At 48.0% G+C, this 27,744-nt stretch overlaps 1 protein-coding gene across 1 annotated transcript in view; it reads left to right on the top strand.

Annotated features, from left to right (window-relative positions):
- The window catches only part of TG (thyroglobulin), a 236,113-nt gene that overhangs the window by 55,810 nt on the left and 152,559 nt on the right, over positions 1 to 27,744 (top strand). The window contains exons 23-29 of the mRNA XM_059043034.2: positions 4,683 to 4,799; positions 5,296 to 5,411; positions 9,128 to 9,236; positions 14,315 to 14,506; positions 19,749 to 19,913; positions 24,430 to 24,495; positions 26,544 to 26,624. Of these exons, the coding sequence (XP_058899017.1) occupies positions 4,683 to 4,799; positions 5,296 to 5,411; positions 9,128 to 9,236; positions 14,315 to 14,506; positions 19,749 to 19,913; positions 24,430 to 24,495; positions 26,544 to 26,624 (846 nt within the window). The remainder of the gene's footprint in view (positions 1 to 4,682; positions 4,800 to 5,295; positions 5,412 to 9,127; positions 9,237 to 14,314; positions 14,507 to 19,748; positions 19,914 to 24,429; positions 24,496 to 26,543; positions 26,625 to 27,744) is intronic.

The raw sequence follows: 27,744 nt of genomic DNA on the forward strand, positions 1-27,744 counted from the left end.
TAATTGATGTCTAGTCTCATAGAGTTGTGGTTGGAAAAGATACTTGATATGATTTCAACTTTCTTAAATTTACCAAGGCTTGACTTGTGACCCAAAATGTGATCTATCCTGGTGAATGTTCCCTGAGCACTTGAGAAGAAAGTGTATTCTGTTGTTTTTGGATGGAATGTCCTATAAATATCTGTTACATCCATCTTGTTTAATGTGTCATTTAAAGCTTGTGTTTCCTTATTTATTTTCATTTTGGATGATCTGTCCATTGGTGAAAGTGTGGTGTTAAAGTCCTTTACTATTATTCTGTTACTGCTGACGTCCCCTTTTATGGCTGTTAGCATTTGCCTTATGTATTGAGGTGCTCCTGTGTTGGGTGCATAAATATTTACAATTGTTATATCTTCTTCTTGGATCGATCCCTTGATCATTATGTAGTGTCCTTCTTTGTCTCTTGTAACAGTCTTTATTTTAAAGTCTGTTTTATCTGATATGAGTATTGCTACTCCAGCTTTCTTTTGATTTCCATTTGCACGGAATATCTTTTTCCATCCCCTCACTTTCAGTCTGTACGCATCCCTAGGTATGAAGTGGGTCTCTTGTAGACAGCATATATATGGGTCTTGTTTTTGTATCCATTCAGCCAGTCTATGTCTTTTGGTTGGAGCATTTTATCCATTTACATTTAAGGTAATTATCGATATGTATGTTCCTACTACCATCTTCTTAATTGTTTTGGGTTTGTTATTGTAGGTGTTTTCCTTCTTTTGCGTTTCCTGCCTAGAGAAGTTCCTTTAGCATTTGTTGTAAAGCTGGTTTTGTGGGGCTGAATTCTCTTAGCTTTTGCTTGTCTATAAAGGTTTTAATTTCTCCATCAAATCTAAATAAGATCCTTGCTGGGTAGAGTAATCTGGGTTGTAGGTTTTTCCCTTTCATCACTTTAAACATGTCATGACACTCCCTTCTGGCTTGCAGAGTTTCTGCAGCTGAAAGATCAGCTGTTAACTTTATGGAGATTCCCTTGTATGTTATTTGTTGTTTTTCCCTTGCTGCTTTTAATATTTTTTCTTTGTGTTTAATTTTTGATAGTTTGATTAATATGTGTCTTGGCGTGTTTCTCCTTGGATTTATCCTGTATGGGACTCTCTGCGCTTCCTACACTTGATTGACTATTTCCTTTCCCATATTAGGGAATTTTTCAACTATAATCTCCTTAATATATTCTCAGTCCTTTTCTTTTTCTCTTCTTCCTCTGGGACCCCTATAATTCGAATGTTGGTGTGTTTAATGTTGTCCCAGAGGTCTCTGAGACTGTCCTCAATTCTTTTCATTCTTTTTTCTTTATTCAGCTCTGCAGTAGTTATTTCTACTATTTTATCTTCCAGGTCACTTATCCTTTCTTCTGCCTCAGTTATTCTGCTATTGATTTCTTCTAGAGAATTTTTTATTTCATTTATTGTGTTGTTCATCATTGTTTGTTTGCTCTTTAGTTCTTCTAGGTCATTGTTAAACGTTTCTTGTATTTTCTCCGTTCTACTTCCAAGATTTTGGATCATTTTTACTGTTATTACTCTGAATTCTTTTTCAGGTAGACTGCCTATTTCCTCTTCATTTGTTTGGTCTGGTGGGTTTTTACCTTGCTCCTTCATCTGCTGTGTGTTTCTCTGTCATCTCATTATGCTTTACTTACTGTGTTTGGTTTCTCCTTTTCACAGGCTGCAGGTTCGTAGTTCCCATTGTTTTTGGTGTCTGCCCCCAGTGGTTGAGGTTGGTTCAGTGGGTTGTGTAGGCTTCCTGGTGGAGGGGACTGGTGCCTGTGTTCTGGTGGATGAGGCTGGATCTTGTCTTTCTGGTGGGCGCTTCCTCCGGTGGTGTGTTTTGGGGTGTCTTTGAACTTATTATGATCTTAGGTGACCTCTCTGCTAATGGGTGGGGTTGTTTTCCTATATTGCTAGTTGTTTGGCATGGGATGTCCATCAGTGGAGCTTGCTGGTCGTTGAGTGGAGCTGGGTCTTGTCATTGAGATGGAGATCTCTGGGAGAGCTTTTACCATTTGAGATTTCGTGGAGCTGGGAGGTCTCTGGTGGTCCAGTGTCCTGAACTCGGCTCTCCCACCTCAGAGGCTCAGGCCTGACACCCGGCCGGAGCACCAAGACCCTGTCAGCCACATGGCTCAGAAGAAAAGGGAGAAAAAAAAGACAAAAATAAAATAAAGTTATTGAAATAAAAAAATATATATAATAAAAATTTTTTTAAAGTAATTTAAAAAAGAGCAATGAAACCAAGAAACAAATCCACAATGATAACAAGCACTAAGAACTATACTGAGATAAACATAAAAATCAGAAACTAGTCAGTTTCCTACAGCAAACCCCAAGTCTACAATTGTTCTCAAAGTCCACCGCCTCAATTTTGGGCTGATTCGTTGTCTATTCAGGTATTCCACAGATGCAGGGTACATGGAGTTAACTGTGGAGATTTAATCCGCTGCTCCTGAGGCTGCTGGGAGAGATTTCCCTTTCTCTTCTTTGTCCGCACAGCTCCTGGGATTCAGCTTTGGATTTGGACTCGCCTCTGTGTATAGGTCACCTGAGAGCATCTGTTCTTCACCCACACAGGACAGGGTTAAAGGAGCGGCTGATTCGGGGGCTCTGGCTCACTCAGGCCAGGGGGGTGAGGGAGGGGTACGGAAAGCGGGGTGAGCCTGCGGTGGCAGAGGACAGCGTGACGTTGCAGCAGCCTGAGGTGCGCCGTGCATTCTCCCGGGGAAGCTGTCCCTGAATCACGGGACCCTGGCAGTGGTGGGCTGCACAGGCTCCTGGGAGGGGAGCTGTGGAGAGTGGCCTGCTCTTGCACACAGGCTTCTTGGTGGCAGCAGCAGCAGCCTTAGCGTCTCATGCCCTTTTCTGTGGTCCACACTGATAGCTGAGGCTCATGCCCGTCTCTGGATCTCATTCAGGCCGTGCTCTGAATCCCCTCTCCTCGCACACCAAGAAACAATGGTCTCTTGCCTCTTAGGCAGGTCCAGACTTTTTCCTGGACTCCCTCCCAGCTAGCCATGGCACACGAACCCATTCAGGCTGTGTTAACGCAGCCAACCCCAGTCCTCTCCCTGGGATCTGACCGAAGACCGAGCCTCAGCTCCCAGTCCCCGCCCTTCCCGGCGGGTGAGCAGACAAGCCTCTCGGGCTGGTGAGTGCCGGTCGGCACCGATCCTCTGTGCAGGGATCTCTCCGCTTTGCCCTCCGCACCCCTGTTGCTGCGCTCTCTTCCATGGCTCCGAAGCTTCCCCCCTGCTCACCCCCCACCCCGTCTCCACCCGCGAAGGGGCTTCCTAGTGTGTGGAAACTTTTCCTCCTTCACAGCTCCCTCCCAGAGGGGCAGGTCCCATCCCTATTCTTTTTTCTCTGTTTTCCCTTTTTTCTTTTGCCCTACCCAGGTATGTGGGGAGTTTTTTGCCTTTTGGGAAGTCTGAGGTCTTCTGCCAGAGTTCAGTAGGTGTTTTGTAGGAGTTGTCCCACATGTAGATGTATTTTTGATGTATTTGTGGGGAGGAAGGTCATCTCCATGTCTTACTCCTCTACCATCTTGAAGGTCCCTCAAAATTAGAATTTTTTATATCAAGATTTTTGAAGGCTTAATACATGCCATTTCTATTATGTTAATACTGCCCTCTTCCATTCCCACTCCGAAGGTAATAAACTTTTTTTCTGCACTTATTATGAAAACTGAGAATATATTGCTTTGGATGGCTTTAAATTTATTGACGTGATGAAAACAAACTCAGACGAGGTCTCTTTTATAAAGCAGTGGGTGTGTGTGAGAATGAGGGCCTACATACATGTTTATAATCATGTCTGCAAAAAACTAGTACTCATGCACTTCAGGGTTTGTTTTTGATAGTTACCTGCAAAATATTGACACTCTTGTGCATTTTTGCTTGTCAGATAAGTCTCATTCCTTGAGAGTTACATGCAGTGCTTTTTGCTTGGTGAAAAGTGAGTTCCAAGTCTCATAGCCTTGAGAAATTTTATTTCTTTCTCCTCTCTTATCTAGTTCCATGAGCATGTGACTGTGTCATTCCTACAGGTAGGAGCTCAGGTGTGTTGATGGTACCTGGGAAAACAGATGCTAACATATCATTTAAACAAATACTATCATAAACATATCTGAGCCTCATGACACATTTTCAGACTTACATGAACCCATGTGCCCATGTTTTATTTTGTCTTTTAAAAATAACTTACTTCTTTCCAGAAAGAGGACAAGTTGTTTTGAAATAAATATGAGATATCATTTTAAATAAAATATTTTATTTATAGAATTATACATAAAATAATTATGAGATATCATTAGCATTCAAAGATAAGGACAAGGAGATATGAATTTAGATAGAAAATCAGAATCAATGTGAAAAAGGGAGTTGTGAGGACTAATACAATATTAAATTATTCTTCTTACTTCCTGACAATGAGGTGGAAAAAGGAGACATGGCAAGTTATAGCTGTCAGTATTAGTCATGAGGCAGCATTCTGGAACTAGCCTTCAAAGGGGGTTTCTCTTTTTGGAACACCTGTGTGACCAAGGGCTGTGAGTGGGAAGTGATTTCTTGATCTAAAACTCTTTTTGGCTTCTCTGCAGAGGCCCCAGACCCCTCAGAGTCAAACTTCACAGATACGCTTTCCTTTCAGTGATGAGGAAATTTGAGAAGCTCCCAGAATCTAAGGTGATCTTCGATGCAGATGTTGCTGTGGTGGTCAAGTCCCAAGTTCCCGGTTCTGAGTCCTCACTGACGCAGTGCTTGGCAGGTGAGGGGCCGGGCATCTGGGTGGTGCCGTATGAATACGCTGTGCTGATCTTGCAAGACACATCAAGTACAACCCTTGAAATGATCATCAAATATACGTTATAAAAAATTCTTTGTAAATCACTTGATTCTCAAAATGTGCATCCAACTCATAATTTATGTTAGGAGTTTATAGTGCATCCACCACCTGCCAAGAACGAGGCTCTGCCAGATGTTAGGAAGCAGATTCGTTCCTTTTAGAGCATTTTGTCCAGATCAGATGTGTCTGTTTATTTCAGCGGCCAGGCCAGAGATGGGTAATAACAACTACCACTTATTGAGTATATTCATCTTTACGAGCATTATCTCATAATCCTCCAATCCTCCATGAATACTCATTGTAACCCATGTTACTGTGTGTGTGTGTGTGTTTGGGGGGCAGGGAGTAGGGGTATGTGTCCGTCTGTCCTCAGCATCTCCTGAGGGACTGGTGGGTGACTGTCCCATGGTGCTTGCAGACTGTGCGCTAGATGAAACCTGCAGCTTCCTCACAGTGTCCGTGGCGGGATCAGAAGTCTCCTGCGATTTCTATGCTTGGGCAAGTGACAACATCGCCTGCACAACTTCTGGTCGGGTGAGTCGTGGCAGCTGCATGGCGGATCTGTCTCTTGTCCTACATCAGACATGCTCTGGTTGAGTGGACACCACTCTGATCAGGTGATGGAATGAGATTGTCAATAACTGATCCCGCGTTACCTCCGTTTCTTCAAAACGATGGGACTTTGGGAAATTGAAACTGCAGAGGACCAGTGATGGCTCCGGATGAAATTAACTTAGGGACTGTTTATCTGAGCAGCATCATTTCCAGACAGATCCATCAGAAGTGGATTTCAGTGATGAGCCCCCTCCTTTTGTCCCCCACCCGCTTATCTCATTAGGTAGCTTGGGCCACTGGACACACCAGGACATTGTCCAGAGTCCAAAATTCCATCTGTCTCTCTGAGCCCCAGACCCCAGCATTCCTTCCCATTGTAGAAGTAAAGCATGATTATGGCTTAAAATGGAAAAGAAAGTTAAAGATTAGTTAGAGCCACATGAAATTGCTGTTTCAGTAAGTCAAAGCTGGTCGGGTATCAGCAATTTCATTGTTACCATGAATTAGGACAGAAAGGTATGCAGTGAAAAGCAATTCTCCTAACTTCCTAACTCTTAGCCACACGCAAATCTCCATTTGTACTCCTCCATTCCCTATGGATCCTTCCAGAACATTTCTACGTGTTTATAAGTGTTTATTACATAAAAACATTTTTGTTTACATGCTAATATTTTACAATACATATTCTTTTCTACCTTGATTTTCTTACATAATATTTATCTTTCTGTATCTAAAAAAATGAGCCTTGTTCTTTTTAATGGCAACATACCAATCCATTCTTTGCAGGGACGTCATTTATCTCACATTTAAGGGCATATAGATTTGTTAGCAGTTTTTTTAAAATACATTTATTTATTTTATTTATTTATTTTTGGCTGCATTGGGTCTTCGTTGCTGCGTGCGGGCTTTCTCTAGTTGTGGCAAGCGGGGGCCACTCTTAGTTGCGGCGTGTGGGCTTCTCATTGCGGTGGCTTCTCTTGTTGTGGAGCACGGGCTCTAGGCACGCGGGTTTCAGTAGTTGTAGCACGTGGGCTCACTAGTTGTGGCTCACAGGGTCTAGAGCGCAGGCTCAGTAGTTGTGGCACACAGGCTTAGTTGCTCCTCGGCATGTGGGATCTTCCCGGACCAGGGCTCGAACCCGTGTCCCTTGCATTGGCAGGTGGACTCTTAATGACTGCGCCACCAGGGAAGTCCCCTGTTAGCAGTTTTGCATCAGCACCAGGTACCAGTGCTTGTGTGCAACTGCATATTCATAAGTGACAGCCCAGAAACAGCATGGAAGGGAGACCCCTGAATTTTAGGACTCAAGCTGGGGCCTGGAGCTGTAGGATCTTGAGAAGAGCAGGGCGCTGTCTTGGATTGAATCTCAACCCCATCATTTTGGGGCTGTTTACCATGTGCAGGTTCCTTAACCTCTGTCTCCTCATCGGTAAGATGGAGTCTGGTGAAGATCTGAGAGACTAACTTCATACACACAATAGATTGTTGAGGACACGTTCGCTTCTTTGATTTTAAAGCATTTTGAGGAGGATGACTGCACCTTTATTTGTTTTGGCTATCATGATTCAGACTTGCCTTAAGATGTATCAGGGGGAAGGGGGGGGTGGGGGATGGAGGATGGGCTAGTAGGCTGGTGACACTCAGCAAGAACTCACCACCTTAACCCATGAAGGTCAGCACTGAGCCGTGCTCTCAGTGTCGCCTCTCCTGCCCTGGGACAGTGCAGACAAGCTGGGCTTATTTGTTATCAGGGTCCAGGCGCTGCTCCCGCATCTTGGCTGGCCCATGGTGCGTGATTCTGCTAATAACGGGACACCTCTGTGCAGGCTTCCGTCAGGTCCCTTGTGGTCTGAGGGTCACAGCTGTCAGTGACAGTGGTTCCCTAGGCGACTGTCAAGTCCTTGGGAATCCCTGATTTAAAGGACGTCTACTACTTGGGTTTCCCTAAGGGATCCGAACCAGCTTATAGCATTAATACTAACAGAAAGAGCTGACGTTTGTTGAGTGCTTACTAAGCACTTGGCCTTTCTGTGAGTAAAGGTCTTAGATTATTGATCATCTGATCCTCTGCTGACAGCTGCCTGTTCAGTAAGTTTGGATTTTAGTCTACAAGACAGACAACACTTCATTTTATTAAAAAAGGCAAAAAAAGAACTAACTCTAACTTCAACCCCTCAGCCCATGAGAGACACTGTCTTACAGGGAGAGTAGTTAGAAGGCAGCTCTGGAGCCAGGTTGCCTGGGTTCAAGTCCCAGCCCCACTGCTTGCTTGTTGCTCTTTGGCACCTTGGTTCCTCAGAGCCCCCCTAAATATGGGGTAGTAACAGCACCCGCGTCACAGGACTGTTGTGAAGTCATACACGGGAAAGCTCACAGGACAGTTTCTGCTGCAGAGGAAATGCTCAGTGACCTTTGTCTTACTCGTCACCATGGCTGTTAGTGTGTTATCCACACATCAGGTCGATGGGGATTCCATCTCAACCATTCGTAAGGCTCCTCTCCGGGGCCAGGGCCCTGCAGTGCCTTTGACCATGAGGGATCGGTCCACCCAGCCCAGAGCTGAGGCCACGGTCCCAGGAGCTGACTTCAGGCCCCTTGGCGCCACTGGGTCTGGGCCAGGCTCGGGGTGGGGAAGGGACTCTTGCTGAGGCAGGAGCCCCGTGCTTTGGGTTACCTCCGCCCCCTCCCTCAGTGCCCGCCGCCACCCAGCAGAGCCTGACTGCAGACGGGGCCAGGGCTCCTGTAATCTGGGACCCGAGACTCAGGTCCTTCTCAGTCTGCAGGAATCCCGCCTCCTCAAAGGCCCTTCTTCCCTCCTCAGACCATCATCCATTCAGTGAGTTCGGGTTTTTTTCAAAATGCAAGGAGAACTGTTGCCTTCAAACAGCCTTTGTTTTAGCCTCTGCCTATTGAACTGAGAAACTCAAAGTTGGGCAACTTTGCAGGGGGTGGGGGCAGGAAGGGGGCAACATACTAGAAACAAGACAGAAATTGACACAGATTTAGCCTACCACACCCACACAGCAAGAGCTCTGGACCTAGGGGTCAGAGGCACTGGAAAACAGCAAGATCTTTAGAAGCCTGACCTCCCCATTTCCAGGCTAAAGAACCTTCCCCTGATCCTCCCTGTGTACAAGCTGTGTGCCAAACAAGGTCTTCCCTGGGCTGGACCCTCTCTCTCTCTCTCTCTCTCTCTCTCTCTCTCTCTCTCTCTCTCTCTCTCTCTCTCTCTCCTCCCATCACACCCCTCTCATAACTGACAGTCCCTGAGAACCACTAGACCTAGTTAATGAAAACACATATGGGATCCCAGGTCTCCATCTCTGCCACTTACAATCCCTCTTCTCTTATTTCCACCTGACAAACTCTTATTTATACGTCAGAACCCCAACCAGATTCACTTTTTCTGGGAAAATTTTCTAGCTCCCCTTTCTCAATAGAGTTAACCACTCCTTCTTCAGGGGTAATTATCTCCTCTTTTATTACACATGTCTTTGCAGCTAACACTCTGGGCTGGAATTTACTGCTTACATGTCTGTGTGCTTCAATAGATGGGGAGAAACTAAGGAGCAGGAATCTTCTCTTATTTATCTTTGTAGCCCCCATGCCTAGCTTTGGTTACAGTTTAATAAATATTTGTTGAATTTAATTGTTAAATGTCACCGGACGATAATTCAGCCTCTTTCCACATCTAGGAGGAAGATGCACTGGGGACCTCAAAGGCCACCAGCTTTGGAAGTCTTATGTGCCAGGTGAAAGCGAGGAGCAGGGGTGGAGACTCTCCAGCTGTGTATCTGAAAAAGGGTAGGTTGACGAGCTGGGTGGCTCGGGGCCCCAGTGGCTTAGCCTGTTCAGTGTCTGGAGCTGCTTTCTCGCAGGACGCGGTTAGAGAGGAGCCACGCTGCCCCCAGCTCAAGGGACAGGGAGGCCCGCCCTGCAGGTGAGCGATTCAGGCTGCGGGCAGAGGCCGGCTGAATCCACACCGTGTGCCCCGTGCAAGCTCAGGTGGCTGCCTGTGATACGGGGGTATCCCCAGCAGGGCCATAGGCCCCGGGCTCCCTGCAGCTGCCCATCGTGGCCCTCCATCTCACGGACCTTCACTCCCCTCTCCCTTTCCTGTCCGCCCTCCCCGGAAGCTGTCAGACCTTCTCACAAGCAGCCAGACCTCCAAGCTTTTGTCTCTCCCTGCCCTGCACTCAGGACCCCCCCAGCTGCAGTGTGTATGCACGTTACCTGGGGGCTGGTAACACTGCAGATGCCGAGTCAGTAAGTCAGGGTAAGGCCAGGATTTTGCCTATCAAATAACCTCCCAGGGACGCCCAAGCAGCTGGTCCCTGGACCGCACTTTGAGTAGCGAAGCCGTCTTGTATTTTACGGTTTACAGCTCACTTCCCCAGACACCTTTCATTCCACCCTCACAGAGATTCTTGAAGGAAGGTGAAAATGGGATCAAAATCCATGTTTTACAGATGAGGAAACTGAGGCTCAGAGAGATTAAGAGTGTTGCCCAAGGTCATATCGCTAGTACATTGGGGATCTGGGTTTGAACCTAAGTGCGTCTGATTCCCCTCCATGGCCTCACAGCGGGGGTCAGGGAGATACTTTTGGTCGCTGTAACGAAGCAGTGGGTCTTTCCCAAGAATCCTACAGCCTGCACGACTCTGCCCTATCCATCAGGGCCAAGAGAGGGGACAGCAGGGCAGGGTCCTGAGCCCTGGCCCATGACTAGGCTCTGCCCGTGAGCTGTGATGCCCTTTCTAGTCACCGCTCACCCGGCCTCGCTTCCTGCGGTTAAGGGTGAGGGGGCTGGAGCCCGCCTGGTGGGTTGACCCCAGCTCTGCCACCACGAGCTGTGTGTGACGGTGGACGAAGTTCCTTGACATTATAGGCTGCTGTGATTCCGTTAGTCAAATGGGAGTCGCAGGTGCACTGAGGTTGTTGGGAGGTAGGAATGCGGATGCTTTTAAAACAGTGGGTGGTGCGTGCTAAAGAGCCAGGGGAGGGCTTCTACGATCCTTGTCACTCTTGCTAACAGTTTCCCGATGACCTGAGGCAACGGCTGTGGACCGGAAGACAGGCCAGGGGACCTGAGGGAGGACGGGGACGGGGGGCGGGGAGGGGGTGGTTGGAATGAAGGTGGCAGGCATGTCACTTCCTTCGGTCTGAAGCTCCGGGCAGGCAGCCCGCTCCCAGCAGCTTCAGAATTGCGCTGCGAGCAGCTGGCGGTGGAGAGGATGCCTCGGACCAGGCCCAGGGCCTCGGCCGACCTCGGTAGCAGACTCAGCCCATGGCAAGGACAAGCGTCTGTGTACTTTTATCTCTGGTCCTTCTTTCGCCTAATACCTCCATCCTGTCTGAAATGAGAGCTCCTCTGGGAGAACGGAGTCCAGCAGAGCTGGGTTTTCTCTGATCTCTGGCCAGGTTTTAGAATTTCTGCCCCAGTGTTTATTCCAATTATTTTTACTACCCATTTTGAAAAATGACAGAGCACAGAGATTATTTTCTGAAAAGGAAAACCAAAATAAAACAAGTGACCCCTCTCAAAAATGTTCTTTAAAACCCTGCTTTGGCCTTTTATCATATTTTTTAAAAAAGGCAGTTGTATTTCTTTTTAAGTGTTTGTTATATTTTTCTCCTCCTCGTCTCCTGAAAGTTTATACTTCGGGGGAAAATTGCAAGGGAAATTGTGAAGCTTCTTTGCTGCCAAGCTAAATCAAGGGCAGAAATGTTTTTTTGCCTTTTTTTGTTTTGTTTTTTGTTTTGTTTTGCCTTTTATATTTTCAAGCAGAAAATGCACAGACCCAGCCATTCTGGGTTCTGTTGTAATGAAAAGAGAAGGGAGGTAACCTGGATCTGGCTTTAGACTCCCCTGCTCCCAACTTACTAGTTCTATCTTTGATCAGGAACAACTTCTTTATTTTACTTTCTGTAAAGTGGGAATAAAATGCCACAGCTGAGCAGGAAAGGACACAGTTTCTGAAAGTCTCCTGCACAGTCCATGGCACCCAGTAGGTAGTCCGCATGTCCCTCCACGTGCCTGAGCTTAAGTGACCTGGAAGATGGGACAGCTTAGTCCGTCCTCCAGGGCCATCCTCTGTCCATACCCACTTAAGGTCCGTGACCTTGACTGTGGAGGAGGGGCCATGTGATTTTTCAGTATCAAAGGAAGTCAGGGCCTGAAGGTTCCTTGGAGATTATCTAGCCCTCATGTCACAGGTGAAGCCTAGAAACAGGAGGCATCTTGTCACACTGCATCCAGGTGGACCAAGGACTGTAGGCCTGACCTCCCCCAACTCGGGAACATCTCCCAGACCTGCTCCATTGTCTAGGACGGCACCACCGTGTGGGCGAGCCCAGCACTGCACGTCCCATACATGTTCACTGAGTGCCCGTGGAAGGATACACACTTCGCAGGTGCTGTGGATGCCGCTGTGATCGAAACAGACAGAATCCCTGATTGACAGAGGAATTGGTCCAGCAATAAAAGCACTCCAGAGGATGATAAGTGCTTTGACGAAAATGAAACAGGACATTGGGGTAAAGATGAACGTGGGCTACCTAGAAGAGCCAAATTCATGGAGAAGAAAGTGGAACAGTAGTTACTCAGGGCTGGGGGAGCGGGGGGAATGGGGAGTTAGTATTTGATGGGGACAGAGTTTCAGTTGGGAGGATGAAAAGTTCTGGGGGAGGATGGGGTGATGGTGCACAATATCATGAATGTTCTTAATGCCACTGAGCTATACACTTAAAAACGGTTAAAGTGGTAAATTGTTATGTATATTTTATGACAATTTAAAAAGGAAAAGAAAAATGAACATGAGCTGCTTTGGGTGCTCAGGGAAGGAACTTCAGAGAAGGGAATGTCGGAAGTAAGGATGAGGAGGAGCCCACCAGAGGCTGTACCCAGATCTCAGGGCAGGTGGTCCTCTGTGCAGGCTGTGTGGAGGATGCCCAGTGAACTGAGACGTGGCCCTGCCATCCCTGGTGGCACTGTGTAGTAGAACTTTCCGCAGGGATGGAAACGCTCAATAAATCTCTGCTGTCCAAAATGACAGCCAGTAGCTACGTGTAGCCACTGAGCACTTAGAATGTGGCTATTGCAGCATGAACTCTGATGAACTGAAATTGATCTTCGAGTAGTCACACATGGCTTGTGACTCCTGCTTGTGAGAGCGGGGACTGTGTCCGGGGAACCACAGCTGGTGGGGCAGCAGTAGCTGTCTCAAGTGGCTTAACTGTAGGGTGAAGGATGACAGAGCCTTAGTAGAGGTACAGACAGAATGTAAGAGAGATCAAGGGAGAGAGATGAATTCTAACTGTATAAAGCTGGGAGATGGGCGCTTTAGGTCAAGCTGGGCCTTGGCCAAGGGTGGGCGGGGGCTTGGCCTGGCACAGTTAGAGGACAGTCAGGCAGAGGGGGGCTGCGTGAGCGAAGGCTTGGGGTGAGAAGATGCTGGCTTTTTTGGAGACCTGTAATGTATCTGCTGAGCGTCAGCTAATGGCCAAGCTCATGGTTCAGCCTTTTAATGTCCAGTCTATCTTTTCACCTGCTCAGCATCTGTGAGGGTTATATACCATCATCGCCGGTTACAGAAGGGAAAGCTGAGGCTCGGAGGACCTAAGAACTCACTTGCCAGGGGTGCTGCGGGGATTCGCACGCGGGTCCGCCTGGTTCTGAAGCTTTGCACTCTTGCTCCCACGCTTTGAGGTCTCCACCACCTTTAGGTGCATGTGTTGCTTAAGACCTGGTGACCTGCCAGGCCACTGGGAGGTCAGGGTGGCCAAGAACACAGGCTCTGGTGTTCTTTCTGCCACCACCAGCTGTGTGAACCTAGGCCAGACTGTTCACTCGTTAAGGATCTCTTTCCTCAAGAGCAAAATGGATATAATAATAGAACAGACATGTTGGCTATAGTGAAATATATATATCTGAAAAAACCTCACATTTGCAAAAAGATGTGCTAAAAATAACTGGGGTTTTATGGGAAAACGAGACTTAGGGACGAGCAAAACCCAAACCATGCCACTTCTAGCCAGAGGACTGACAAAAACAATAACAGTCCTATATAAAATGCTAGCAAAACTTTAAAAAGAGACATATTGAATCCATCACAAAGAAATGCTACAGTAAATGTGAAGGGCAGGGTAGCTTGATGGGGGAGGGGAAGCCCTGAAGATGCTGAGGCACAAAGGTGCACAAAGAGAAGGGAAAATCGCAGTCCTCACTTTGAAGACAGAGCCGCTGGCCAGCCTGAGGCAAGAGGAAATCCGTGGGCTGATGGGCCTCATTTAGTCCTGTGTCTCTGCAGCTTGCTGCCTTCAGCTGCACGTGTATATGCTGCATTCACCTGTAGTTTGATGGCACAAGGCAGTGACAAGCTGGGAACACCGCAGATCAACCAGTGACACCTCAGCATAGCAGCGGCCTAGCTGCCTGTGCACCACGTGTTCAGATCACTTTGCCTTACAGAAACACACGTGACAGCAGAGCAGTCTGAACCGAACTCAAAGGCAGTGGACATTAAATGAGGTCGTCTAGGTAAAGCACGTGGCCTGGTGTGTGTGTGTATAGTTAGAGCTCAATAAATATGTGCTGGTAATAATAAAAACCATAATAAATGCCAGTTCTCCACACCTCGCCTTTAGACCCTCAAAGGTGTGGTGGGTGTTTGTCTGCTGGTTTGGGGCCACGGCTTTGGTGGGGCTCCATTGCTCTGCGCACACGGGAGGTCCAGGGTTTTCATGGCACAGAGAGCATCTCGCTGGACCGCACCCTGTACCTGGTGTGGTCAGAGGGTCCACTGTCATGTGACCAGCATGCTCTGCTCAATTGTGCATTGTCTTGAGATGTTAAAAAAATTTTTTTCCTACCTTTTCCCCAGGCCAAGAATTCACCACGACGGGTCAGAAAAGATTTGAACAGACTGGTTTCCAAAGTGTGCTCTCCGGAATGTACAGCCCCGTCGCCTTCTCAGCGTCAGGAGCCAGTCTGACCGAAGTCCATCTCTTCTGTCTTCTTGCCTGTGACCGTGATTCCTGTTGCGATGGCTTCATCCTCACGCAGGTCCAAGGAGGTAACATGACAGTGGGGGCTGGAGCTTCCCTCTTCCACAACACAGTTCTCCGTGTTGTGTATCCCGTCCTCTGCAATCCCACGCCTTCCCCAGACTTCGCGGTCTGCAAAGTTTGGGGAAGGCGTGGGATTGCAGAAGGCGGGATACACAGCACAGAGGATGCCTGGGGAAGTGGCCACACTCACTTAGAAAGTGATAGTCACAAAATTAGGGACTGTCATCACCCTTCCAACAGGTCACATACTATGTTGGCCACTTTGCGTTTTAATACCACGTTTGTCCTTAGTGCTGCCTTCGGAGGAGGTATTTCGAGCTCCATTTTCACAAACCAAGAAACTGAGGCTCAGAGAATTTCAACCACAGCTTCTGCCAACCACTCTGGTCATGACACAGTCGCGGGGTGATGGGGCTGGGATTTGAGCCCAGGTGTATCTTCAGCAGCATCTCACCGCCACCTCTGAAGGCTGCACCCACCACATTTGGTTAAAAAATGTTAGTTCATTCCCATCACCCATGATCATTCATTCAGTGATTGATTATTTATTGAGTGCCTACTGTATACCAGGTCCTGTGACCCACAGGACTGGAATTTTCAATTGTCTCTCAACAGTGGGAATAGACTTCTGTTTACAAAAATAAATCCGTGTCCCTGGCCACGTAGTCTCGTGGTTGTTGAGAAGGGGCTTAGGTCAGATGGACCTGGGTTCTAGTCATCACTCGGTCACTATCTCACTTTTCTTGAACAAATATTTTTAACTAAGTTGTAGGTCCCTTATCCATGAAAGAGAGATAATGATAATTCCTATTTGACTATTCGTTCTAAAGATACTGGGTGCAAAATGCTGGACTTGAGCTTGGCTCCTGGTATGCTATTAATTTAGTGACAGAGGGACTTACCTGTAACCAACTGCATGATTGGCAGCTTAAGCTTATGGAGAATTCTGAAGATTGAAAAATACGTGAAGTAGGCTTACGTATCTTTTTATGACCCTCACTTTCAGTCAGCTATAAACCTTAAGTGGTCACCATACCTGGGCGATCCAGTGTTCCAGGTATTGGGAATCGATAAAAGGAGCTTAGAATGTGGTTGGGGAGGCGAAGGTACCACGAAGGACCATCACCTTCACTCCCTCATCTGTGCTGTCATCCAGGCGCGTATGGAGCTCCGCTGTGCACCAGGCTCGATACACAAGGCGACACAAGTGTCTGAGGCCATAGGAGGCTTGAGTGCAGAGGAGGGAGATGTCAAGGGGGCTTGCTGGCCAGGGAGAGCTTTCTGGAAGAGGAGAGACTTGATCCAGGCTTTGCAGGAGGGGTAGTGTTTAGATGGTAAGAGAGGAGAGAGAGTCTGGTCAGAGTGGGCGTCCCTGGGAGCTGAGCTCAGTCGGGGAGACCGCGTGTCCTGGACAACATCATCCATGACACTGGACTTATCAGTCTACAGACCCAAGGCTATGATCGACTCCAGCATCTGTATATCATTCCCTCCAGACTCAGAGATAGATAACTGTTGGCTATCTAGCTTGGTCACCTGGTGGGACAGTTGTATGGTGAGCGATGGAAGATATCAGGTGTCAGATCTGGTGATGGGACAGGGAGATTTGGGAAGGTCCATATGGGGTATATGCTAAGTATGAAGTGGCTTTAAGACATTCACAAAATGTGGACTGATCTTTTGGATACAAAGGTCCAGAGCTCAGAGAGGGAGTCTGGGTGGGAGTTGGACATATGTGAACAGCCAGCGTTGAGGTGGTAGCAGAGGTGTGGGTACGGATGGATTTCCTAGGAAGGGGGTGCTGGGTGAGAAGATGGAGGAGGGTGGGACTGATCCCTGGGGAATATCTACATAACTGATGAAGAATCTGCGTAGAAGACAGAGAGGAAGATGAAGGAAGTTGTCAACAGTTTTGCATGCTGCTGGGTGTTCAAACAAGGTGACTCCTGAAAAATGCTGAGGTCAGCTCGCAGTGGTCAGCAGAGGCTACAGTGAGAATGTTTTGTTGGAGATCAAAGGAGGCTGGGCAGGAAAGTGGATTGAAGTAAGTTGAATCCTAAAATTCCTTCTAGGTTTAATGCTTTGTGGTTATGTGATGTGCATCCATGTCAGTGTTTAGATAAGCAAAAAAATAGACATTAGACACACACATATACACAGACACATGCACGCAGGCACACCTCATTTTATTGTGCTTCACTTTATCGTGCTTCGTAGATGCTGTGTTTTTTTTACAAATTGAAGGTCTGTGGCAACCCTGCACCGAGCAAGTCTATCGCGCCACTTTTCCAGCGGCATTTGCTCCCTTTGTGTCTCTGTGTCACGTTTTGGTAATTCTCAAAATTTGTCAAACTCTTTCATTATTATTACATTTGTCGTGGTGATCTGTGATCAGTGATCTTTGATATTACTATTGTAAAAAAGATTACGACTCGCTGAAGGCTCAGATGATGGTTAGCATAGTTTAGCAACAAGGCACTTTTAAAGTAAGGTATGTACTTTGTTTTTTTAGACGTCATGCTATTGCACCCTTAGTCGACTACAGTATAATGTGAACATAACTTTTATAGGTACTGGGAAACCAAAAATTCCACGTGACTCACTTTCTTGCAACATTTGCTTTATTGTGGTGGCCTGGAGCCAGACCTGCGACTGCTCTGAGGCGTGTCTGTATCTGTCTTCTTTATGTGTGCCTATATTGAGAAACACTGCCATTCAAATCCAGGGTGCTTTCTGCCTCCTTTAACCTTAATGTCTTTTCTGAGGATACCACAATTTCCCCAGATGTTCGATTACTCACCAGACCACAGGATTTTTCAAATTGGAAAGGTTGACTTCATTTTCCTGAGGATCATCTATGGAATAATTACTTTGCTCTGTGGAGCAGTAAGCGCACACAACCCTTTTTTCCGTGACACTTCTGGCTAGCAGCTTGCCTCTCTTTCCCTCCCGGTGTAACCCGTGATCTGTGAATTATGTTCATCTGAACAACCACCTCGTAGTGCTGCAAGTCAAGCTTTTCTCTGAGACACACATCAAACACCAGGCAGATGTTTTTCCCGGGCTAGTCTGATGGGCAGCCCTGGAATTTTAACTTGTGAAGCTTTGGCTGGATCTGCTGATGACCAGGAACAGAATCCCGCTACGTGCTTCTACTGCAGAGTCTGGAAAGGCATTTAATTTCCGGTAGAGTCCCCCTCCTCCCCGGCCCCTCCGCCCCTGCAAGACTCCAGCCCCTCCAACCTCCAACCCTGAAATGGCTTTGCTCCCACTGATAATTATTAGTGAAAATTCATGAGGCTTCTGGACCTACATTTCATGAGCCTACTTGTAACACAACAAGGGACTGAGGCAACTCGGAAATGGGGTTCAGTGGCACTTGTGTGGCCCGAGGCTCCCGCGAGCAGAATTGAAGCTGGCTCACGGGATCAGCAGTGATTTCAAATCTCCAGCTGGCGCCCACCTCTCAGACACCCTGAGTTCTCATCGACACTCGAGCATTAGTTAAAGAAGAAAGCTGCCTGCGTTTCTCTTCCCAGGTCCGAGAGCCGGAGAGAAAACGTGCCCCACCTCTTGTTTAAGTCCATGATTCTTTCTTTGGCTTCGGAGAGGGGCAGCCGCAGAGCTCAGACTTCCTCTGGGCTCTCGGCAGGCGCTTACACACCCCTGCTGCCCTGTGCTCTGGGTCCGGCCAGGCCGGGCGAGGCACTCACTGCCCACTGGTCCTTCCTCGAGTTCTGTGCAGTCACTCAAACAGCCCCATCTGTGAAGTGAAGTGGCCTCACCAGCTCAGGGATTCTGGGATCCGGCTGTGCGCTAGCATCACCTGTGGTGCTGTTCACAGGACTAATTCCCAGACGCCATCCTCGCGGCCTGTCAAGTCGGAACCTCTGTAGTTGGTGCCCAGGAACAAGCACTTTCAAAACTCTCTCTGTGATTTTGATATAATCGGTCTAAACACCCTGGTTTGAGAACCACCGAGTTAGTGGGTCTCTCAGGTAACTTTTTACCACAGAGATGCTGCTGATGGTAATGATGACGATTAGTTTTAACTACTCAGGTTAAAAGTGCGACAGGAGAGAACAAAATGTCAAATTCATAAGCCAGACATCCGTGGGTCATCTACACTGGGTAAATTTTGGTGCAAGAAGTTTGAAACTTATCTGGATTTGGACATAAATTAGGATAAAGAAGGGAATAGGAGCTGTGGGGTGGTATATTTCCTTTTTCTTTCCTTTTCTTTTTTTTTCCCCAGGAGAGTCTGAACAACTATACTACCTAACAGGGTTATGTATTCAAATAATACATAAAGTATTTAATTTCTAGATCTCAATAAATTTGGGCAATGTACGTAATATATGAAGCTCAGTTTCCTCATCCGTGAGATGGAGATAATAATGTCAATAAGAATTAAGGAGATTAATACATTTAAAGCACTTATCATAGTAGCTGGCACATCACAGGCATCCAAAACATTTGAGTTACTTATATTTACCTAACTAAAATCACTATCAAATTCAGTCAGCTTGGGGGTAGGATGTTCTGCTTACTGAATAAATTCATAACATTAGGGTAGCTTTTTTAAAATTCAGAGCTAGAAGATATATTCAAGACGAAATAGTCCAATGCCTTCCAGTTACCAAATCTAGTAATGGATTTCTCTCTATGCATCCCGGGGATGTGGGCACACAGCCTTGGCTTGGTTACATCCAGAGACAAGGAGCTCATTTCCTAACAGGGAAGCTTGTGCCGTGGGTGTACAGCGCTTGGCTTTTAATAGTTCCTTACTTTGAATCTAAATACTGCTTCCTGAGCTCCTTCAAGATTGATCTCCTGTGTGTGTGTGCGTGTGTGTGTGTGTGTGTGTGTACGAGAGTGAGAGACAGAGAGAGAGAGCTGTTTATTTCTTTGAAGCCTCAAGAAGATGGAAAATGGGGACAGAGGATTCTGGCAGTAAGACCCCTGGTGGTATCAGAGGTGTCACTGCTGCTGTCCCCATGAAGAAGGGCTCTCATGGAGGAGGAGGTGGTGTCCCTCCTCTCAGGAATTTGTCAGTAAGACAACTGCAGGATGATTGGGGAAGGATAGCCCAAATTAAAGCCAGGCTTCTGAGTTCCGGTGTCCACTCCCGAGGAGTTGCTCCCTGCCCACAGCCTACAAGCCTCGCAGGGCACAGACGCGTGTCTCTAAAGGGGCTCTGCTTGGTCCCCATCGCACTGACCTCTCTCCCCTCTCGTGACTCTGTAGGTTCCATCATCTGTGGGTTGCTGAGCTCTCCCGATGTCCTGCTTTGCCATGTCAGAGACTGGAGGGACCCTTCGGAAGCCCAGGCTAAAGCTGCGTGTCCTGGGGTGACGTATGAGCAAGACAGCCGCCAGGCGACGCTGCGTCTGGGAGGCCAGGAATTCAAGAGTAAGCCTCTGCCTTCTGCCCCTGTGTGTTCCTTCATAATGAACTGTCTTCACCAGCAAGGTCTGCTCCTTTGCTGTGAGCCCTCTCCATACCCTGAGGTGTTTATCCTTCTGCAAAGAAACTGTACCCAAAAGCTGCAGAAAAAACAACCAGAGCATCTCAGCAGCGCTCCATGGGAAGCATGATGTAGCTCTGGGACCGCAGGTTGGCTTCGGGGGAGGCTGGCTCAGCAGGGCAGCTGCATTGACCTTGGCTGGGCTCTTTCACGTGTCTCGGGGGTCACTTGGTGATTGACCTCTCTTGTCTGGACTTGGCCAGGGTGGCCTGGCCCTACTTCACGTGCCTCTTCTTCTGGATGAGCACGTTCTCCTGTGGGCAGAATCAGGAAAGAACAAGGGAAACAAGCCAGGCCGTTGAAGGTTGAGGCTTGAATCTGTCCCTGTCACCACTGCCTTATTGCACTGGCCCGGCCCGACTGGAAGTCAGGAGTGGTGAAACATACTCCATCCTTTAGTGGCAGGAGCTGCAAAGTGCAGTGTAAAATGTGTGACTACGAGGAGGGGGGAAGAACCGGGGCCAAAAATGCGATCTGTCTCCCCGGGCGTATTTCCCCCCTGTCAGTCTAGGGGTTCCAGGAGGTAGCCGCCGCACCGTGCATCCTAGATACAGGGGCCCAAGGAGCTGTCGGCCCCCGACAGGGGCTCCACTGACAGAAATAACCATTGAGCTTGCTCCTTGCCCTTTTTTCTTTCAGAAGCTCTTCCAACATTTTCCATAAGCGTATGGCACTGCATCTAGAGATCACCCCTGAGATCATCCGCCCCACTCCTCATTTTACAGGGAGGGGCCTTAGCACCCGAGGCCCCGGCGGCCAGTCAGCTCTCTCTCTGCCTCCCCCAGCCCCGGCCTGTGCTGCCTCTCAGCAGACCTCCACCAGGGAGGAGTGGAGACTGCTCTGTCCTGAGCCAGGGACCACCACGCCAGGGCCACTCGGTCTGGTCGGGACCGGCTGGCTTCGCATCACCAGACGACCATGAGAAATACAGATCCTCAGGCCTCTCCCAGACCCCAGGAAGGCCCCAGGAATCTGTTCTAACAGGCTGTCTGGATAATGCCGTGCCCGCTAAGTGTGAGAAGCACTGGGTAGGTGACCTGGAAGTTTCCTTCCGACCTGGAGAGTCCGAGCTTTCAGCGTGAACGGGGCCCAGCTGCTCCCTTACCTCTTCCGGACCCAGTGTGAGGTTGGGGGCAACCTGGCTCCATCTTGTCTCCTCTCTGCTCTATTTATCTGCCAGCCTGTGAACCCAGAACTTGACCCCATGGTTCCAGACCACCCTCTGAGTTGAGAGGGGTGAAAGCACGAGCTGGTGTCAGCCAGATAGAGGAGAGGAGGGGACTGGGCAGAAGTCAAAGGAGCCGTGAGATGCCCTGGAAGGTGGTCCTCTGAGGGCTGGCAGAGACCATGTCCTTTCTCCCGGAGAAGTTTCCATGCTTCTCAGTGTACTGCAGCCCTTGGGGTTCCCTGTGCAGAGCTTTGTGCATGCTCCATGCATTGCTCTGTTAGGCAGTGCCGTGGGCAGTGCATCTAAACTGAGCCTTTGCCTGGCTGCTTCTCTCCCTGGCCCAGCTGAGAGTTTGCCCCCTGGCGTTGAATCCCACCTTTGGACACCAGCTGTGTGACCTTGAGCAAGCCAGTAAATATCTCCAGGCCTAATTGCTAATGGGGTGATGACAGTTTCCCTCTCACTGGGCTGTGACGATGAAAGGAAAGGGTAAACAGTAACAGCGGTGCTCACGAGGAGCCAGGTCGGGCTCCACGGTCTGGACCTGTTCTAGCTCGTGAATCCTCACCACAGGGCTTTAAGGGAGGCACCACTGGGACTCCCCTGGCGGTCCAGTGGTGAAGACTCCACGCTCCTACTGCAGGGGGCACGGGTTCCATCCCTGGCCTGGAAACTACAATCCTGCATGCCATGTGGTGCAACCAAAAAGGAAATCAAGTTTAATTAAAAAAAAAAAAAAAGGAGGCACTGTTATCATTATCCCCATTTTACAGCTGAAGACACTGAGGCACACAGAAGTGGGGTTTTTCCAAGGTCTCAGAGCTTGCACATAGAAGGGCTGGGACCTGACACCAGGCATTCTGGCTCCAAAATGACGTTCTTAACTGCTTCCCTATATTGGCACTTACAGATGATACACGTGTAGAACTTAGTATGGTATCTGACACATAGTATTAATATTAGATGATTTTATTATCATTTAAAAATCGGTCATTTTTTTGTTATATTTAAGAACTGGACTTACTATATAATATATAATAAGAACTGTGTCATATTAATTTCTGGATTCACACCATGGAGCATAAAACCTGGCATAGAGAATATACATAGTATCTGTGGAATGCCTATTTACCAAAGCCTGGAAAAAATATTGCAGAATTTGTGGAATTCCATGAGGTTTAGTTTCTTTTGGGGTAAAATCAAATAGCTTATTGCTATGATGGATAGTAAACACATGGTATCCATTACTCTGAGAGGTAGCCCAGTGTGGAAACGAGCATTTGAAGAAAGACATATGATCCATTCATGGGCAATAAATCCAGAGTGAAATGCTTAACACAGAGTGTGTGCTTGGTACATGCCCAAGAAGTGAAGGCTATGCCCTTGTCTGGCCTCCCTGAGAAGGAGTGATTACTGAAGGCTTTTGAAGTTCTTTATTTTTTTCGGTGCCCTCTGTGTATATATATATATTTTGGGGTGCTGGCAAAGCTTTAAGAAGGGAACCCTTTGATGGGGATTTCAGGCAGCCTGAGGCATATTTATGATGTTCCAAATTGAAGGTTAACTTGCACACAGACTGATCTGGAGGCCACCTCCAATTGGGAACAATAGGGCCAAATCCTTTCCCACAATAAGACATCATCCTTAAGTACAATTAACCCCTGAGAAAATAAACATAGGGATTTAAATTCTTACTAAAGTGTGAAGAGCTGATAAATACCTTTGACTAATGGCAGATATTGATGGAGGGATACTGATGGAGGGAAAGAGGAGTGAGGGTTCCAGGTATCTGAACAACTGAAGGAGACACTGGAGTGGACTGGTAGCACGTGGGAAGGGGATAGGGCTGATAAAGAGGATTTCTATCCCTCCCACGGTTGGTTGAGGGCCAGCCTCTTCCTTCCACTCTGCAAATGGTTAGATGGTCTTTAAAATACAGGCTCTGGAATCAGACCCCAGGATTCGAGTCCCAGTGTGAATGCTTACTCGTTATATGACCTCTCTGTGTCTTGGTCTTTCCAATTATAAAATGAGGATAATGGTGACTTCTGACCCCTGGGGAGGATGGGCTTGGGCAGATGAGGCTCTGCATTTACTTGGTGGGCTCTGAAAATCATTGATTGCTTTGTTTTCCTTATTCGTTTGTCTTTGCATTCGTTACAGTGCTGAACGCTGGTTCTATGGCAGGGATAATAATAGATGTGGGTGATATAAAGAGGAATAAGGCCCATTCTCAGCCCCTGGAAGCTCACAGTACATTCAGGGAGCTGGATAATTATGGTCAAGCATGAGACTGAAGACAGACACTCCCAGCCTCACAAATACCACCCTCATTTGCCAATGGGGCAAGAGTCTCAGAGGATATAAGTGACAAGGAAAATTAACACAGCTGTTGAGTCTTCTATGAGTTTGGTTCACTTTAAACCAATCCATAGTTCCTTAAGTGATTCTCAGTGTCACAGGTTCCTGACCCCTCCCCACAATAGTCCCTTTGGTGCTCTAAGAAAGACACGTGGGCTCTAGCTTTGGAGGATGGGGGGAACGAAAAGTGCCCACTGAACTGAGACGGTATCTTGACGCCGTAAAATGAGGCAGCCAGCTCCAAATAATCAATGGGTCTATTTATTATAGGGTAACTTACTCACAGGGTGGGATGGGGAATGAGCATCAATGATCTGGAAGCGTTAGTAGCTGCACTCTGCACTACTGAGGAGCCACTAGGACAATTTTATAATTAACCTAGAGTATGGGGTACGTGCTTGGAAACAGGACGTGCATTCCTAAGTGAAGATTTATGAATGGGTAACTAGTCTCATGGGTGCTGGGAATACATCAGCCAAGGTCTTCATCATTGTTTGGAGGCTACCAGAGCATAGAGGCCACCCGGACCTAATGATCATTAAACAATATCTATTAACTACAAAGCCCTGATGACAGAGAAGTGATTTATGGCACAGTACAGCCCCAGGCAGGGTCAGTGGAAGGACAGAAAGGATTGTAGGGGCCCAAGATGGCATCAGTTATGCTAACATCCATAATTCTGGCCAGCTCTGGTTTTGTACCAGCAGCTGGAGGGAAGCTCCGAGAAGATTTTGGGATGCGCCTTGTGTGGGAAACAGAGTTTCAGGCCCGGGAGGGGCCAGTGTCGGGGAGGTAAGACAGTTATGATCATGGCGGGTGCCCAGCCGGAGCAAGCACACTCAAGCTCATACAAATAAACATCTTCTTTGCAGGTCTGACACCCCTGAGAGGAAACCAGAGCACCTTTACCAGTTTCCAGCAGGTTTATCTCTGGAAAGGTAAGCTCTGTGGTGGGAGGGGCTGAGCAGGACACTGACCACAGGAGACCGTCTGGACCCACTTCTCACTCACAAGGCACTCTACTCCCCAGAGAGACAACGTAGAGATTTACTTTCCAAGGGAGTGCTCTGTGTGGGTAGAAGGGCCCCAGCTCTCGTCAGATAAGATACCAAAGTGTAAAACAAAAATGAAAAGTGTGGAAACCTAAGGAAGGATGAAGGAAGTAAGCACCGGCTCCTGTGAGATCAAGTTCATTGACCACAAGCTGCCCTCGTTGGTAGGATGGGAACTCTGAGGCCACCGCAGACTAGAGGAGGCGTTTCTCCAGGGCCCCTCGGCCGCAGGCCCCTCCTTCCCCAAGGCTCGGTGAGGGGCAGGACCCCAGGAGGGTGTGCCATGGGCTCCTGCTTAGAGCCGATGCTACCGTGGGTTCATGGGACAGGTTGGGCTCAGATGAAATGCATATTTGGCATCTCTTTTCTGCTTTGTTTGTTCTCCTTTGAATTTAATGAACATTGACCTAGTGCCTACTCAGAGCCAGGGACTGTGAAAGACGTGTGGGATGAGTGTAACTTGGTGAGGGAGATGAGTAAGGCACAGCCTTGACCTGGAAGGGGCCCCAGCCTCAGGAGGGGGCAGACAGGCAGGGGATCATGACATGTCATGGTCCTAGGTGCTGGGTGAGAGGCATGAGGAAAGATCCTGGCCACGGCGCCACTTCCCTCCTCTTCCCGTGGTCCCTCCTGACTGATCTCCAGTCCTCTAAGCGAGAGGACTGGTGACCTGATTCTGTGCCCGTGAAATCGTGTGAGAGAGCACAAAGGGTGGGCTTAGAGTGACTGGGTATGAATTCTGGTTCCTTTACTTCCCCCCCGTGTGAGCTTGAACACATGGTTGACAAGGCAATAAAAATGGTCCTGGCCTCACAGAGTTGTGTGAGCGTTGGCTCAGTAATTCCCGTAATGCACCTCGTGCGGTACCTGGCGCGCCATCCGTGCTAATTAATGTGAGTGATGGTGGTGGTGCTGATGGTGGATGAAGAGCAGGAGAAGGAAGAAGGAAGAAGAAGAAGAAGAAAAGGAGAGGGGAGGGAAATATAAGGAAGGTGCCATCATCATTTTCATTTTAAGGTGATATAATGAGATTATACACTTCTTTTCTCCTTTAGTAATACCTATATGGTACATACAGGGGTTGATATTCTGTTCATTTTTCAGACAGAAAAAAAGAGAGACTTGGAGAGGTTAAGTGAGATGCTCGCAGGAGCATCTCAGGAGGTGGTCCTGGGGTGGGACCCAGACACTGGTTCCAAGTCCAGTGCTTTCTATTTATTAGAAATTTCTGTCTTGTACAATATAGCCTTGTAGCTTAATGACTATAAATGGAGTATACCCTTTAAAATTTGTGAATCACTATATTGTACAACTTTAACATATAATATTGTACGTCAGTGATACTGCAATTTAAAACAATTAAAATTTTGGTGAATGATTTGCTAGCTGGTGAAAAATCAAGGACTTGCTTCTCTCCAGGACATTTGCCCCACTAAACAGAAGCACCCAAAGGCCTGCCTACAACCTGGCTCCCCAGTCACGGAAGAGCTGTTCCTGACTTGGGAATCTCATTTAGTTTTTTCAAATTCCAATTCACCTACTTTCCACCTGCATGTTCTGGGATAAGTGATTTCAAGTCTGTGAGTCTCAGTTTCCTCAAGAGTAAGATGGAAGTCCTACTCCTTCCCTTCACAGGGGATCGTAAAGGCCAAGATTTATAAGCATATCCTGTTAACTCTGAAGGACTTTACCAATGCTAACAATTTCAACATCAAGGACAATAATAGTTCTCTTATGGAGAGGTTGGCTGACGTTCCACAAAAGGCCAAAGAATGCAGACCTATGCCACTGGATTTGTTCCAGGTTGTACGGGGGCACCTGGCTGTGGGCCACGAGGATCTCCTACATTGTCATTACCATTTTGTTGACCAGAGGACTATCTCCCCTTTTCCTCCCCAATATTAGAACAGCACCCCCTTTTTTTTGTCTCCTAGATTCTGACATGGGGTCTCGGTCTGAGTCTGTGGGGTGCAGAAGAGCTGTGGAAGCAAGGCCGGCATCTCCAGCAGAAGCAGGTACCCACCCAAAACCTCTTAATATACTTGGTGTCTGGCTGTGGAGACGGATGGTGATGCCAAGGGTCTGGTCGGTGAGTGGGCCCATGAACACTCCTCCATTCTGCAGCCATGGACACCCCCAAGCTTCTAATCCACTATCCATTTCGTAAATACGGACCGCTCTCGGAGGGGCAGTTGGCACAAGAAGTGAGGTGAAATGACTGCAAAGTCACCACTGCTGCCGAGAAAGAAAACAACCGTAATAACAAATCCAGCAAAAAACCGTTAAAGAGCGAGGCTTATCTGAAGGTGATCAGTGCCTTCGATTATGTACACGCTGAAGAATGTAAGCAAAATGTGCACGTTCTGGAATTGTTTAATGAACGAGATGTCTGTGAGGGTCTTTTGAGAGAGTCATTTTATGCAGTGGAAGATGTAAATCCACACCTTCCTAGGGGCAGAGTGTGTGTGGCTCTGAGGCTTCTCCATTGCCCGAGGCTACAGTTGTTCCTTAGGTGGAGCTGAAAGTCAGGGGTTGGGGGCTGAGGGAGAGGGAAAGAGAGCCAGATAGAGAGGGGCGGGGAGGAGAGGAGGGGGGAGGGAGAGGGGAGGCAGGTCAGCCTGCAGCACAGTGGTGGGGGACAGCACACCTGACGGGAGACACACCACATTGCACAGCAGAGAGACTAGGGCTGGAGCGGCTCTTGGCAACTCAACACGAACTGCACGGCCATGGGTACTTACTTTGCTCACCTCCTGTGAGCCTCGATTCCTGCTGTGTGGAACGCACCTTGCTTTCCACTTTTCCTCTTATAGAGAACGTACCAGGGAAGACACCTGGCACATTGCCTGGTACATAATATCCCCAGATGCCCACACAATGGTAGTTTCTTCCCTTTCCCATGGCTTTGGTGCAGATAAAAATGAGATCATGTACATAAATCATTACAACCGGCGCTCATCCCATACTAGCTGTTCAGCAGTTACGAGTTCGCTCTGCGTCCGTAGAGCTGTGGGCTCGAGGGCTGTGTCCTGATTCAGAGTGTGGCTCTCAGGTCAGGAGAGCAGGGTTCGAATCCCAGACCTGTCTCCATCTGCCTGTGCAACCCCGAGTCATCTTCTCTGAGCCTCAGTTTCT

This window comes from Kogia breviceps, chromosome 17 (genome assembly GCF_026419965.1).
Source record: "Kogia breviceps isolate mKogBre1 chromosome 17, mKogBre1 haplotype 1, whole genome shotgun sequence".
In the NCBI taxonomy this organism is placed as follows: Eukaryota; Metazoa; Chordata; class Mammalia; order Artiodactyla; family Physeteridae; genus Kogia; species Kogia breviceps.